The 15,851-nt window shown below is 54.5% G+C and overlaps 2 protein-coding genes across 9 annotated transcripts in view; one reads left to right on the top strand and one right to left on the bottom strand.

Moving 5' to 3' along the window:
• Positions 1-11,589, bottom strand: part of LOC148654243 (chaperone Ric-8A) — a 15,473-nt gene extending 3,884 nt beyond the window's left edge. The window contains exons 1-9 of one of the 6 annotated variants that reach the window (XR_015941289.1): positions 8,581-8,924; positions 7,097-7,180; positions 6,184-6,231; positions 5,015-5,032; positions 3,749-3,841; positions 2,421-2,713; positions 1,922-2,060; positions 1,312-1,500; positions 977-1,118 (exon numbers count right to left, since the gene is read on the bottom strand). Coding sequence is in view for 5 of the 6 variants with exons in the window: in XM_088646165.1 (XP_088502291.1) it covers positions 1,312-1,500; positions 1,922-2,060; positions 2,421-2,713; positions 3,749-3,841; positions 5,015-5,032; positions 6,184-6,231; positions 7,097-7,180 (864 nt within the window). In the remaining variant the exon portion in view is untranslated. Of the gene's footprint in view, positions 1-976; positions 1,119-1,311; positions 1,501-1,921; positions 2,061-2,420; positions 2,714-3,748; positions 3,842-5,014; positions 5,033-6,183; positions 6,232-7,096; positions 7,183-8,580; positions 8,925-11,519 lie in introns of those variants that run through there. The other 5 variants (XM_088646165.1, XM_088646166.1, XM_088646164.1 and 2 more) reach the window with 5 other exon arrangements.
• On the top strand, positions 10,990-15,851 carry LOC148654242 (insulin-like). 3 transcript variants are annotated; one of them, XM_088646233.1, is made up of 3 exons: positions 10,990-11,403; positions 14,483-14,733; positions 15,107-15,851. In XM_088646233.1, exons 2-3 carry the CDS (start codon positions 14,484-14,486, stop codon positions 15,259-15,261), a joined length of 405 nt encoding a protein of 134 aa, XP_088502359.1. In that variant the 5' UTR covers positions 10,990-11,403; position 14,483; the 3' UTR covers positions 15,262-15,851. The 3 variants fall into 3 exon arrangements, with proteins under 3 accessions (XP_088502359.1, XP_088502357.1, XP_088502358.1); XM_088646231.1 differs by lacking the exon at positions 10,990-11,403 and adding an exon at positions 11,509-13,563; XM_088646232.1 differs by lacking the exon at positions 10,990-11,403 and having other exon boundaries at positions 11,509-14,733.

Genomic DNA, 15,851 nt, shown 5'->3' with positions numbered 1-15,851 from the left:
CAGGGGTTCAGGGCCTTGCTCAGGGGCCCAACGCAGTAGGATTCCTCTGCCGGCCGTGGGATTCGAACCGGCAGCCTCCCAGTCACAGGCGCAGGTCCTGAGCCACAGAGCCACTGCTCCGTCCCGCCCCATCACTCACGAGGCTCCAGTAGGGTCTGATGCCAGCCCGAACTACTCAGTCATTTCTGTTCCCAGTACCCCCGAGACACACGGATCAACAATTCAACTGCTCTCGCCCCTCAGTGACGGGGCCTCGGTGTGCTGCCTCTTCTGGCAGGTGCCCTGCCCGGCTCACTGCTCTGCCCGGCTCACTGTCCCGCCCGGCTCACTGCCCCGCCCGGCTCGCTGCCCCGCCCGGCTCGCTGTCCCGCCCGGCTCGCTGCCCCGCCCGGCTCGCTGCTCCGCCCGGCTCGCTGCCCCGCCCGGCTCACTGTCCCGCCCGGCTCACTGCTCCGCCCGGCTCACTGCCCCGCCCGGCTCACTGTCCCGCCCGGCTCACTGCTCTTACCGGCTCACTGCCCCGCCCGGCTCACTGCTCCGCCCGGCTCACTGTCCCGCCCGGCTCACTGTCCCGCCCGGCTCACTGCTCCGCCCGGCTCACTGCTCTTACCGGCTCACTGCCCCGCCCGGCTCACTGCTCCGCCCGGCTCACTGTCCCGCCCGGCTCACTGTCCCGCCCGGCTCACTGTCCCGCCCGGCTCACTGCTCCGCCCGGCTCACTGCTCTTACCGGCTCACTGCCCCGCCCGGCTCGCTGCCCCGCCCGGCTCACTGTCCCGCCCGGCTCACTGCTCTGCCCGGCTCACTGTCCCGCCCGGCTCACTGCTCCGCCCGGCTCACTGCTCTTACCGGCTCACTGCCCCGCCCGGCTCGCTGCCCCGCCCGGCTCACTGTCCCGCCCGGCTCACTGTCCCGCCCGGCTCACTGCTCTGGGGTTTTTTTGCAGCGATATTCCCAGCTTGTGACTGGCTCATTACCCGGATTGGTGCCCTGCTCTTCCATGTCTCTGCCTTTGGCTGGATCTGTGGCCGGGTGTTGCCCTGCGCTGACTGACCTACTCTGACAGCCTCTGTGCTCTGGTGGGTTCTGCTCTCTGACTGGTCCACTGCTCCGGATCATCTTAAGGCAAAGGACAGTTACTCCACCCTGAAAGTGCTTTATGATTTATGCAATTGGCTATTTGTAAGAGGACCAGTGGGGCTGTCTGTACTTTGCCCAGTTCTGACCCATACAAGGTCAAGCCTTTTCACAGTGACTCAGAAATCTGCTGCTTCGTCTGCAAGGATGGGTTACGCATTGTGATTATTCTCACCTCATCTACTGACGCCTTGTGGATGTTGCAGGTGATATTGAAAAGGATCTTGAGGATCTCAATGGCAAGCTGAGAGTCCTCCTGAGAGAGTGGGGGCACCAGACGGTCAGTCAGCACTTCATAACTGTCCCCCCAGCGCACACACAGGGCCCGCTCTAGGACATCTGTCAGGAGAGACACCCCTCTCTCCTGGAGAGGGAAAGAGGTTCATACACACACACCGACTGGACACTCCAGTACATTAACACTGCACTGAGAGAGAGAGGGGTTCATACAGACACACTGACTGGACACTCCAGTACATTAACACTGCACTGAGAGAGAGAGGGGTTAATACAGACACACTGACTGGACACTCCAGTACATGAACACTGCACTGAGAGAGAGAGGGGTTCATACAGACACACTGACTGGACACTCCAGTACATGAACACTGCACTGAGAGAGAGAGGGGGGTTAATACAGACACACTGACTGGACACTCCAGTACATGAACACTGCACTGAGAGAGAGAGGGGTTCATACAGACACACTGACTGGACACTCCAGTACATTAACACTGCACTGAGAGAGAGAGGGGTTCATACAGACACACTGACTGGACACATACTTCCCTGGCTAGCTGACACCTCAGCTCCGGCCTCAGTGCGGTCAGCAGGAAGATCAGTCGCAGGTCATAGAACTGTCCAGCAGGGGGAGACCTGCTCTCTGCGCTGAGTTTCAAACGTCCTGCTAGACCTGACAGCAGCCTGAGAGGGAGAGGATTGAAGACAGAGGAGGTACATTAACACTGCACTGAGAGAGAGGGGTTAATATACACACACTGACTGGACACTCCAGTACATTAACACTGCACTGAGAGAGAGGGGTTCATACAGACACACTGACTGGACACTCCAGTACATTAACACTGCACTGAGAGAGAGGGGTTCATACAGACACACTGACTGGACACTCCAGTACATGAACACTGCACTGAGAGAGAGAGGGGTTAATACAGACACACTGACACTACTGTCTGTAGAGCCATAAAAGTAAAGGGTCCAAGAAAGGAGTCTATACAGTGGGACAGCCCCTCTATCTCCTGATGGGATCTCCTGCTCGCTCACCTCAGTCTGCAGGCCTGCTCTTGCGCCCCCTGGCTGTTGTAGACCACATTGCAGAGGGCCTTCACTGCTTCAGTCCTGGAGACAGTGACGTCCTCACCACCCCCACGGGCGACCTCTCTGTCTGCGCTCTGTATCCCAGCCAGCCGAGCCAGCGTCCGAACCCCCTCCTCCGAACTGAAGGGCCCCAGAGCCAGCCTGTCTCGCGACAGGATGCGGATGGTTTCCAGGCAGGAGAGGAGGCAGCAGGGCTGGAGGTCCTGGGCGAGAAACTGGATCAGGGCCTGTCCCAGCCTCTGAGGGAGAGAGAGAGGGGAGAGAGAGGAGAGAGAGGGGGGAGAGAGAGAGGGGAGAGAGAGAGAGGAGAGAGAGAGGAGAGAGAGGAGAGAGAGAGGGGAGAGAGAGAGGGGAGAGAGAGAGGGGAGAGGGGAGAGGAGAGAGAGAGGAGAGAGAGGAGAGAGAGAGGGGAGAGAGAGGGGGGAGAGAGAGAGGGGAGAGAGAGAGGGGAGAGGGGAGAGAGAGGGGAGAGAGAGGGGAGAGTGAGGGGAGAGGAGAGAGAGAGGGAGAGAGGGAGAGAGGGACAGAGTGAGTCGTGGCCAGAAAGGAGTTTCCTCTTTGCTGAGGTTAGAACTGTTCTGAGAGGAAACTGCACAGTGAAGCTGCAGAACTGAGAGCACTGACCTTTAACCCCTGACTGAAGACCCCCAGAGCCCCTGAAGGACTGGGGTCTCAGGGTCTGAACTGAGCCAGTTACTGTCCTCACACTGACCTTTAACCCCTGACTGAAGACCCCCCAGAGCCCCTGAAGGACTGGGGTCTCAGAGACTGAACTGAGCCAGTTACTGTCCTCACACTGACCTTTAACCCCTGACTGAAGACCCCCAGAGCCCCTGAAGGACTGGGGTCTCAGGGACTGAACTGAGCCAGTCACTGTCCTCATGAGCCCAGGATCACATTGACCTTTAACCCCTGAGTGAAGACCCCCAGGGCCCCTGAAGGACTGGGGCTCTCAGGGACTAAACTGAGCCAGTTACTGTCCTCACACTGACCTTTAACCCCTGACTGAAGACCCCCAGAGCCCCAGAGGACCAGGGTTGGAGACACTGCTATGACGGACACTGTTCTTTCTCATTTTCTCGTTTCAGGAATTTCTCAGTGTCTCATGTTTGTTTAATATACATAACTGACATGTTTTTCATTTTGTAAAACTCTGAATCTTTTAATTCTGCTGCGGTACACATGAGCTTCAACCAATTCCAGTTCAGGATTATCCCAGGACTAAAGGGAATACGAGGAATAACCAGGGACAGCAGGGACATCTCGCATCTCACCTGCCGCAGCTTGAGCTCGGGATCATCGGAGCGATCCGAATCGTAGTCGGAATCAGAGTCGGGAACATGCACCCGAAATTTGTTACGCCGGAACTGAGGCCAGCGATGGGAGAGACACACAGAGTCAGTGAGAGACGGGAGGGTAACAGGCCTTCCCAAATCCCAGAGAGCATTCCCTATCCAACACAGCCTTTCCCAAAACCCAGAGAGCATTCCCTATCCCACAGCCTTTCCCAAAACCCAGAGAGCATTCCCTATCCCACAGCCTTTCCCAAAACCCAGAGAGCATTCCATATCCCACAGCCTTTCCCAAAACCCAGAGAGCATTCCCTATCCCACACAGCCTTTCCCAAATCCCAGAGAGCATTCCCTATCCAACATAGCCTTTCCCAAATCCCAGAGAGCATTCCCTATCCAACACAGCCTTTCCCAAAACCCAGGAGCACTACTCTCACAAACCAAACAGTGTGATTATCGAATCCTGTCCAGATCACACGCATCGTAATTTCCTAATGTTTCCTGCAGTGACTGATGTTGTAGTAACATTTACAGACTTGAGTTGGAGTTAAGTCATGAACAGGGCAGTGTCAGATGTACCTGTAATAAAGCCCAGTGAGACCAGGGTAAAAACACAGTACAGTGCAGTAAAGCACAGTGAGATTGTGGTGAAAGCGCAGTAACAGCGTGGCTCTGCTGAGTGAAGATTAGAGAGGTGCACTGTCAGAGGACAGCAGCTCATCCCTCAAGGTCAGTGCAGGGCTTTGAGAGTCCTGCTGACTCAGACCTGCTAATAACTTTAACAGTCTCTGCTCTCTCACACAGCAGACAGAGGAGTCTGGACTGGGCCAGTCTCTGCTCTCTCACACAGCAGACAGAGGAGTCTGGACTGGGCCAGTCTCTGCTCTCTCACACAGCAGACAGAGGAGTCTGGACTGGGCCAGTCTCTGCTCTCTCACACAGCAGACAGAGGAGTCTGGACTGGGCCAGTCTCTGCTCTCTCACACAGCAGACAGAGGAGTCTGGACTGGGCCAGTCACACGGGAATGGACAGACAGAGGACACACACACACATGGGAATGGACAGACAGTGGACACACACACACATGGGAATGGACAGACAGAGGACACACGCACACATGGGAATGGACAGACAGTGGACACACACACACAGGAATGGACAGACAGTGGACACACAGACACACACAGCGGACACAGCTCTGGAAGTCTAACGCTGTCTAGAGAAGCACTGGGGTTGGGGGAAGTTACCTCTTCCAGCTCCTGTTGCTGTAGCGCCAGTGGTCAGGGAGGAAGAGGAGGAGAGTGAAAGCAGACAAGAGCATGAACAGAGGAAGAGAAGACGGACGCAGTGGTGAAACATGAGAGTAGGGGGACTCAGAGCCCCACTGGTGACAAGTCCACCCCGGGCTGACCCCCGGGACAGTGGCTCTAGCGAGGACATTGTTCCAGGGAACTGGATCATGGAAAGTGTGTGTGAAGAAGACTGCAGCCGAACAGCAGGATGATACGTCAGGAGGATGAGGCAGGGATACCAGTCTCAGGGCTACGTGGATCTGATCATATATTTTGCACACAAGGTAGACAGAATCAAACAGAACCTGTTCTTTATCCAGACAGTAGGCTACTGCCACTGCGCTGATGAGCTCTGTCACACTGATGATGTCACAGGGCTGATGAGCTCTGTCACACTGCTGATGTCACAGGGCTGATGAGCTCCATCATACTGCTGATGTCACTCTGCCACCTGGTCACTATCCAAAATGGAAGCCTAACTGATGGGAAGAGAACATGCAGACTCTACACAGAAGGTGCTTCAGGCTGGAGATGAACCCCGGACCCCAGAGCTGAGATGCAGGAGTGCTGACTACTGTACCACCCTGTGGGCTATGTCTTTAGCAGACAGTGACCTGGACTGGTGGCACTAACCTAGACCGGCCTGGGGTGGACATGTGACAGTGACCCCTGGGGCAGTGAGAGGGTCAGTGAGAGGGGTCAGCTGGAGACAGCTGAGCCGCTCAGTGTGAGAGCGCACTCTGAGCGGTCGGGCTGTGTCACTCGACTCCCGGCAGCAGCGCCTGTGGTGCGCTGTGGGATTGCGCAGGCAGACCGCGCTGGAACACAGGAGGAGTCCTGAGTGGACAGGGAGAGAAGTGCTGATCGCCAGATTACCACACTGCCACCCAATCGCTTAATCACACTAAGCTGCACCTGAACCCTGAGAGAGCAGGGATTGGGAAGCTCTGACACAGCACAACGGCTAATCTCCGCCCTGGGAGAGGGCGTGTGGACACAAGAGCGCTGAAGGGGCCCCTCGACATTCCTGCACATTTCTGAAAACTTTCTTTGGAAGAGTGAACTCCGGAATGATTCCTTATCTCTGTCTGATTCTGTCTTTCCTCAAACTCATGTGAACTCACCTTCCTTCTCTCCCTCTCTTCCACATTGAAGAAGAAGCACTGAGCATTCTGGAGAGAGAGAGAGGGGTTAATACAGACAAACTTACTGGACACTCCAGTACATTAACACTGCACTGAGAGAGAGAGGGGTTAATACACACACACTGACTGGACACTCCAGTACATTAACACTGCACTGAGAGAGAGAGGGGTTAATACAGACACACTGACTGGACACCCCAGTACATGAACACTGCACTGAGAGAGAGAGGGGTTCATACACACACACTGACTGGACACTCCAGTACATGAACACTGCACTGAGAGAGAGAGGGGTTCATACAGACACACTGACTGGACACTCCAGGACATTAACACTGCACTGAGAGAGAGAGGGGTTAATACACACACACTGACTGGACACTCCAGTACATGAACACTGCACTGAGAGAGAGAGGGGTTAATACACACACACTGACTGGACACTCCAGTACATGAACACTGCACTGAGAGAGAGAGGGGTTAATACACACACACTGACTGGACACTCCAGTACATGAACACTGCACTGAGAGAGAGAGAGGGGTTAATACAGACACACTGACTGGACACTCCAGTACATTAACACTGCACTGAGAGAGAGAGGGGTTAATACAGACACACTGACTGGACACTCCAGTACATGAACACTGCACTGAGAGAGAGAGGGGTTAATACACACACACTGACTGGACACTCCAGTACATGAACACTGCACTGAGAGAGAGAGGGGTTAATACAGACACACTGACTGGACACTCCAGTACATTAACACTGCACTGAGAGAAAGAGGGGTTCATACAGACACACTGACTGGACACTCCAGTACATGAACACTGCACTGAGAGAGAGAGAGAGGGGTTCGTACAGACACACTGACTGGACACTCCAGTACCTCCTGGTTGTAGGTGTTGAGGTCTCTCTGGACTCTGTCTTGTTCTCCCAGCTCTATGCTCTTCAAGATCCTCTCCAGGTCCATCTGTGGTAAAAGACAGACCTGTTACTGTCCAGTCTGCCTCACACACACACACCAGTGACACACACTGCTGTGACTGTCCAGCCTCACACACACCAGTGACACACACTGCTGTGACTGTCCAGCCTGTCTCACACACACACACACACACTGCTGTTACTGTCCAGTCTGCCTCACACACACACCAGTGACACACACTGCTGATACTGTCCACTCTGCCTCACACACACACACCAGTGACACACACTGCTGTGACTGTCCACTCTGCCTCACACACACACACCAGTGACACACACTCCTGTTACTGTCCACTCTGCCTCACACACACACACCAGTGACACACACTGCTGTGACTGTCCAGTCTGCCTCACACACACACACCAGTGACACACACTGCTGTGACTGTCCAGCCTCACACACTCACACACACACAGCAGGGACAGGAGACAGGTCTGCTCCAGTGAAACACTACTGTGACTGTCCAGCCTCACACACACACACACACACTCACACACACAGAGCAGGGACAGGACACAGGTCTGCTCCAGTGGGAGGAGCAGCAGCTGTTCCTGCTGCAGGTGAGAAATGAGCAGAGACGCTGTTTGTGTGGTTCTGTGTCCTGTAGGGGGCGCTGTCTGTGTCACCACCCTGCAGTCGCAGCTCCTTACATGTCAATGTGCAATAAAACAGTGAGAAGAAGAAAACAGAGACCAAGAGACCAAGCAGGAGTCTGTCCAGCAGGCGTGTGTGTGTACCGAGAGCAGGAGTCTGTCCAGCAGGCGTGTGTGTGCCGAGAGCAGGAGTCTGTCCAGCAGGCGTGTGTGTGTGCCGAGAGCAGGAGTCTGTCCAGCAGGCGTGTGTGTGTGCCGAGAGCAGGAGTCTGTCCAGCAGGCGTGTGTGTGTGCCGAGAGCAGGAGTCTGTCCAGCAGGTGTGTGTGTGTACCGAGAGCAGGAGTCTGTCCAGCAGGCGTGCGTGTGTGCCGAGAGCAGGAGTCTGTCCAGCAGGTGTGTGTGTGTACCGAGAGCAGGAGTCTGTCCAGCAGGCGTGCGTGTGTGCCGAGAGCAGGAGTCTGTCCAGCAGGCGTGTGTGTGTACCGAGAGCAGGAGTCTGTCCAGCAGGCGTGTGTGTGTGCCGAGAGCAGGAGTCTGTCCAGCAGGCGTGTGTGTGTGCCGAGAGCAGGAGTCTGTCCAGCAGGCGTGTGTGTGTGCCGAGAGCAGGAGTCTGTCCAGCAGGTGTGTGTGTGTACCGAGAGCAGGAGTCTGTCCAGCAGGCGTGCGTGTGTGCCGAGAGCAGGAGTCTGTCCAGCAGGCGTGTGTGTGTGCGGAGAGCAGGGGTCTGTCCAGCAGGCGTGTGTGTGTGCCGAGAGCAGGGGTCTGTCCAGCAGGCGTGTGTGTGTACCGACCTGTCTGTGTCCGAGACACTCGCACTAGGAAGACGGGAGTTCTCCTTCACCCAGAGCGCAGCGCTGACTGGAGTCTGTCTCGCCTGCTCTCGCACCCCTGCCCTGTCCCCAGACGGATGCCGAACTGTTGCTCTCCTGAACCGGACAGCGCACCTCTCCCTCTGTCCTACCCGACGCCTGCAGACTCCGGGCTGAGACGAGCCGCAGCCTGTGTGTCCTTCTCGCTGTGTCCCTAATCCCGCTGAGGAATCCCCCTTAATCCCTCCTGTCAGTCACCCTCTCCTGAGGCCCTGGCTCAGTCAGCGACATGGGAAAAGCACAGTACAGCGCAGTAAAGCCCAGTGAGAGCGGGGTAAAAGCACAGTACAGTGCAGTAAAGCCCAGTGAGAGCAGGGTAAAAGCACAGTACAGTGCAGTAAAGGACAGTGAGAGCAGGGTAAAAGCACAGTACAGCGCAGTAAAGCCCAGTGAGAGCAGGGTAAAAGCACAGAACAGTGCAGTAAAGGACAGTGAGAGCAGGGTAAAAGCACAGTATAGTGTAGTAAAGCGCAGTGAGATCAGGGGTAAAAGCACAGTACAGTGCAGTAAAGCGCAGTGAGATCAGGGTATAAACACAGTACAGCGCAGTAAAACGCAGTGAGATCAGGGTATAAACCCAGTACAGTGCAGTAAAACCCAGTGAGAGCAGGGTAAAAGCACAGTACAGTGCAGTAGAGCCCAGTGAGAGCAGGGTAAAAGCACAGTACAGTGCAGTAGAGCCCAGTGAGAGCAGGGTAAAAGCACAGTACAGTGCAGTAAAGGACAGTGAGAGCAGGGTAAAAGCACAGTACAGCGCAGTAAAGCCCAGTGAGAGCAGGGTAAAAGCACAGAACAGTGCAGTAAAGGACAGTGAGAGCAGGGTAAAAGCACAGTACAGTGTAGTAAAGCGCAGTGAGATCAGGGGTAAAAGCATAGTACAGTGCAGTAAAGCGCAGTGAGATCAGGGTATAAACACAGTACAGCGCAGTAAAACGCAGTGAGATCAGGGTATAAACCCAGTACAGTGCAGTAAAACCCAGTGAGAGCAGGGTAAAAGCACAGTACAGTGCAGTAGAGCCCAGTGAGAGCAGGGTAAAAGCACAGTACAGTGCAGTAAAGGACAGTGAGAGCAGGGTAAAAGCACAGTACAGCGCAGTAAAGCCCAGTGAGAGCAGGGTAAAAGCACAGAACAGTGCAGTAAAGGACAGTGAGAGCAGGGTAAAAGCACAGTACAGTGTAGTAAAGCGCAGTGAGATCAGGGGTAAAAGCATAGTACAGTGCAGTAAAGCGCAGTGAGATCAGGGGTATAAACACAGTACAGCGCAGGAAAGCGCAGTGAGATCAGGGGTAAAAGCATAGTACAGTGCAGTAAAACCCAGTGAGATCAGGGTATAAACCCAGTACACTGCAGTAAAACCCAGTGAGATCAGGGTATAAACCCAGTACAGTGCAGTAAAGCGCAGTGAGATCAGGGTATAAACACAGTACAGCGCAGTAAAACGTAGTGAGATCAGGGTATAAACCCAGTACAGTGCAGTAAAACCCAGTGAGAGCAGGGTAAAAGCACAGTACAGTGCAGTAAAGGACAGTGAGAGCAGGGTAAAAGCACAGTACAGTGAAGTAAAGTGCAGTGAGATCAGGGGTAAAAGCACAGTACAGTGCAGTAAAGCGCAGTGAGATCAGGGTATAAACCCAGTACAGTGCAGTAAAGTGCAGTGAGATCAGGGTATAAACCCAGTACAGTGCAGTAAAACCCAGTAAGATCAGGGTATAAACCCAGTACAGTGCAGTAAAACCCAGTGAGATCAGGGTATAAACCCAGTACAGTGCAGTAAAACCCAGTGAGATCAGGGTATAAACCCAGTACAGTGCAGTAAAACCCAGTAAGATCAGGGTATAAACCCAGTACAGTGCAGTAAAACCCAGTGAGATCAGGGTATAAACCCAGTACAGTGCAGTAAAACCCAGTGAGATCAGGGTATAAACCCAGTACAGTGCAGTAAAACCCAGTGAGATCAGGGTATAAACCCAGTACAGTGCAGTAAAGCGCAGTGAGATCAGGGTATAAACACAGTACAGTGCAGTAAAGCGCAGTGAGATCAGGGTATAAACACAGTACAGTGCAGTAAAGCGCAGTGAGATCAGGGTATAAACACAGTACAGTGCAGTAAAGCGCAGTGAGATCGGGGTATAAACACAGTACAGTGCAGTAAAACCCAGTGAGATCAGGGTATAAACACAGTACAGTGCAGTAAAGCGCAGTGAGATCATGGTGGAAACAGATAAATGGACAGGCACGACAGTCACACACAGTACCGCCCCAGAGCATCGCCACCCCTGACCCAGACCAGGGGCAGAGTCCTGCCCCGCCCCGCCCCACGCACGGGCACTGCCACGGCCGCGGCGCGCTACTGCAGGAGATTCTCGAGACCGAACGAGTCCTGCAGGAGTCCTGCAGCATCAGAGCCTCAGATCGCAGGGAAAACGAGAGCTCATCCTCATCGGGGCAAAGCGGGACTCGGGGGGAGACACCGCCGGCACGGGCGAGTGACCGCAGAAGGCCCACGCCGCGGGGGGCAAACACGCTCCCGCCCCCGGTCCGCGGGGACCGTGGGTGCAGTCACTCAGCTCGGCGCCCGGCGGCCGTGGTGCCCACCGAGCCGTGGACGTGGCCGCGGACGCGCGGGGACGGCGCCGCCCCCACGGGAGCTCGCGAGCCGGCGGCGGAGCGCAGCCACAATCCCACCACCTTGCGTGGGGAGTCCAGCCGGACCCGAGACCCGGACTCCACACTGGCGCGCTGGGGTAGGGAGCCCCGACACGCAACCCGCGTGAGAGTGTCCCCTGCGTGTGTGTGTGTGTATGCGTGTGACAGCGGAAACACCCACGTAAAAGCACACAGACAGACATATTTCTCTCACTTTCGTGCTGCTGTTGCAGGAAGCGATGTCGTCACAGAGCTCGCCTCCTTCCCAGGTGACGTCACGCCGCTCTGTTAACCCCTTCGGCGGCGGGAGCGCAGTGAAAGCCCGGTTTTCCGCGTCGGCCATTTATATGTCTAAGGAGTGTCTGTTTGTTATATAGTGGGACATATAAACCAAGTCCTGTTGATTTCTGAGGACAGGCTCAGTGACCACAGCCTGGACGCAGACACTGGACACAGACAGACCTGGATCCCCAGAGAGGACAGGCTCAGTGACCACAGCCTGGACACAGACACTGGACACAGACAGACCTGGCTGCCCAGAGAGGACAGGCTCAGTGACCACAGCCTGGACACAGACACTGGACACAGACAGACCTGGCTGCCCAGAGAGGACAGGCTCAGTGACCACAGCCTGGACACACACACTGGACACAGACAGACCTGGATCCCCAGAGAGGACAGGCTCAGTGACCACAGCCTGGCCTCCGTGTCTCAGTGTCTGGGGGGTTATGTCTGCTGCTCTGTGCCTGTTTGCTACATTAGGATGAGCAGCTGGTCCTGAGCCCACATGCAGTCTGAGACATCAGAGGCTGCTGAGGCGATCAGGGCTCTTTGATTAAAGAGCAGCAGGGCTCTTGTGTGCTGATGGAATTACAGCTGGTGGCCAAGGACAGGACCCCCATGAGCCCCCAGGGAAATGCACTCCACAGATAAGCCACCTAATCAATCAATTACTCAGCTGCACATGTCCAGGGCGTTCATGCCGAAGGAGGCAGGAGGTCAGCCAGGAGTACAGTCCTGGGCTGAACATGATGGCCTCCATGATCTGGGGGTGAAACTCTCTCTCTCTCCTGCTGTCCAGACCCCCCGTCTCTCCTGCTCTCCAGACCCCCCGTCTCTCCTGCTCTCCAGACCCCCCGTCTCTCCTGCTCTCCAGACCCCCAGTCTCTCCTGCTCTCCAGACACCCCTGGTCTCTCCTGCTGTCCAGACACCCCCAGTCTCTCCTGCTCTCCAGACCCCCCGTCTCTCCTGCTCTCCAGACCCCCAGTCTCTCCTGCTCTCCAGACACCCCTGGTCTCTCCTGCTGTCCAGACACCCCCGGTCTCTCCTGCTCTCCAGACCCCCAGTCTCTCCTGCTCTCCAGACCCCCCGGTCTCTCCTGCTCTCCAGACACCCCCGGTCTCTCCTGCTCTCCAGACACCCCCGGTCTCTCCTGCTGTCCAGACCGCTCAGGAAGACAGGAGATAAGTGTTTCTGTTTCTCCTTGATGTGTTTGTCTGAGAGATGGGCTGTTTGAAGTGAGGGCTGGGGGGAGATGGGGGGAGATGGGGGCTGTTGCTAGCTGGAGGGACAGAGATGGGGGCTCTTTGAGGAAGGGGGTGTGTCAGTATGTATATAGAGGAGGTGAGCAGCTCCGCACTGTCATCGTCTCATGCAGACACAGGGAGGACAGACTCGGACAACCAGAAACCAGTCAACAGGACAGACCTGATCACAGCCTGCTCACAGACAGAGACACATAGACGCACAGCTACCTGCTCACAGAGACAGACACACAGCTACCTGATCACAGAGACACACAGACACCTGCTCACAGAGACAGACACACAGCTACCTGCTCACAGAGACACACAGACACCTGCTCACAGAGACAGACACACAGCTACCTGATCACAGAGACACACAGACACCTGCTCACAGAGACAGACACACTGACAAACACAGCTACTTGCTCACAGAGACAGACATTGTTTATCAACAGAAATAGACAAACACAGTTACCTGACCACAGTCACTTACAGACACCAGGTAAAGACACAGATGCACAGAGACAGACAGACAGACCACAGACATTGACAGACACAAAGCAAGACAGACAGGTACCTGTGTGTAGCTACACTGTGCTCACAGGCAGAGAGACAGACAGACCCAGACAGGACACACAGAGACAGACAGAGGGCTCTGCGCTGTGTTGCTGTGATATTCCAGCCCAGGGAAGACCGGAGAGCTGGAGCTGAACCCCAGAACTGCCAGGAGTGTGAGTGTTTTCAATTCTTCTGTCTTCTTCTATGTGATCAGGGGTTCAGTGAGTTGGACAGAGGACATGTGTCCAGTCAGCTTGTGGTAATGTATTCTTGTGTACATTGTGCAGAGTGTTCAGTCTCTTTCTGTTATTGTACTGTAGTGTTCAGTCAGTTGGTATTCGTGTACTGTAGTGTCCAGGCAGTCAGTGTTTAAGTGCAGAAGTGTCCAATTGGTCAGTTAATAATTTGCTGTTGTGTTCTGTCAGTCAGTAATACTGTGCTGTAGTGTCAGTTTGGTCAGTGATAATATTCTCTAATTAATACATTACTGTTCACAATGGGTTCTCTCTCTCCTGTCTCCTCAGTCCAGTCTCTCTCTCTCCTGTGTGCTGACCTGTCCAGTCTCTCTCTCTCCCGTCTCCTCAGTGCAGTATCAGTGTGCTGACCTGTCCAGTCTCTCTCTCTCCCGTCTCCTTAGTGCAGTATCAGTGTGCTGACCTGTCCACTCTCTCTCTCTCCTGTCTCCTCAGTGCAGTATCAGTGTGCTGACCTGTCCAGTCTCTCTCTCTCCGGTCTCCTCAGTGCAGTATCAGTGTGCTGACCTGTCCAGTCTCTCTCTCCTGTCTCCTCAGTGCAGTATCAGTGTACTGACCTGTCAACTCTCTCTCTCGTCTCCTGAGTGCAGTATCAGTGTGCTGACCTGTCCAGTCTCTCTCTCCTGTCTCCTCAGTGCAGTATCAGTGTGCTGACCTGTCAACTCTCTCTCTCGTCTCCTCAGTGCAGTATCAGTGTGCTGACCTGTCCACTCTCTCTCTCCTGTCTCCTCAGTGCAGTATCAGTGTGCTGACCTGTCCACTCTCTCTCCTGTCTCCTCAGTGCAGTATCAGTGTGCTGACCAGTGCAGTCTCTCTCTGCTCTCTGTCCGTCTCGCAGGATGCGGCGCCTGTTTCTCTTCCTGACTGCCCTGGCTGTACTCTCTAGCCTGCCCCCTGCTGGCCAGGGCATGGTACTGCGCAGGCTGTGTGGGACTCACCTGGTGGAGGCCCTGCTCTTTGTCTGTGGAGAGAAGGGTGTGTTCTACAGGCCAGGCAGAGGAGACCGAGCTGTGGAGAGAGCAGAGGACGGGAGGGGTGAAAGAGAGTACTTCTACCGTCCAAAGAGAGGCAGGAGGGAGGAGGCCATTGGTGAGGAACAAAGAAAACAAAACAACATATAAGAAACTGGGGGTGGGGCTACTGCTACAACAGGAGCTACAGTCCCAGTACAGCAGGACAGTAGAGCCCCACAAACCGAAGGGATAAGTGAAGGTAGAGGGAGACACTGACGAGCCCTGGGTATTTATTTGCTAAATGACCTGACTGTCAGTTCATCTAGGAGGCAAATGCAGATTAATCCAGAATCAGCTGTGTGATTCACTCCTCTTTTCCCAAATTAACCATGTTAACATTTCAGTGAACACCTAAAAGACCTCTTTTATCTAATAATGTCGCAGACTCAGAGGACAGCATATTATCCAGACAGCAGAGGCCCTAACTCTCTTGTGTGCTGGTCTCCTAGGGATCGTGCTGAGAGCGAGCGCTCCCTATGGTCCGGACGCTGGTGTTGTCCTCCAGGACAGTGCGGAGGATGGACTGAGCAAGAGAGGAATCGTGGAACAGTGCTGCCACTACTACTGCAACTTCTGGGACCTGGAGAACTACTGCAACACCTAGAGACACAGAGACCAGGAGCTGGGAGGTGTGAGAGTGAGAGAGAGGGGTTAATACACACACACTGACTGGACACTCCAGTACATTAACACTGCACTGAGTGAGAGAGGGGTTCATACACACACACTGACTGGACACTCCAGTACATGAACACTGCACTGAGAGAGAGAGGGGTTAATACAGACACACTGACTGGACACTCCAGTACATTAACACTGCACTGAGAGAGAGGGGTTAATACACACACACTGACTGGACACTCCAGTACATTAACACTGCACTGAGAGAGAGGGGTTAATACACACACACACTGACTGGACACTCCAGTACATGAACACTGCACTGAGAGAGAGAGGGGTTAATACAGACACTGAACACCACCATGTGTTAAGACAGATCACGTGGACTATCTGGACAGTGTGATGTATTAACTCTGTACACGGGGTCAGAAGAAGAGTCAGTGTCCAAAGGAAAATGAACGTCCATCATGAACACATCACCAGCAGCTTCAGTTCTGTATTGTCAACATCTAACATGTCGAACCATCAGAAGATGAATAAATGGAAGGAATTGAACCCTTCAGAATGAAGTGA

Source organism: Lepisosteus platostomus, chromosome 9 (genome assembly GCF_059453375.1).
Source record: "Lepisosteus platostomus isolate fLepPlt1 chromosome 9, fLepPlt1.hap1, whole genome shotgun sequence".
NCBI classification, from domain to species: Eukaryota; Metazoa; Chordata; class Actinopteri; order Semionotiformes; family Lepisosteidae; genus Lepisosteus; species Lepisosteus platostomus.
Note: the sequence above shows the minus strand (reverse complement) of the source record. Positions and strands in the feature narration are given on the sequence as shown.

Excerpts from the sequence above, each read along its gene's own strand:
- LOC148654242 (XM_088646233.1), top strand. The coding sequence starts at position 14,484 with ATGCGGCGCCTGTTTCTCTTCCTGACTGCCCTGGCTGTACTCTCTAGC. Across the intron at positions 14,734-15,106 it reads CAGGAGGGAGGAGGCCATTG|GGATCGTGCTGAGAGCGAGC; the intron begins GTGAGGAACAAA and ends CTGGTCTCCTAG.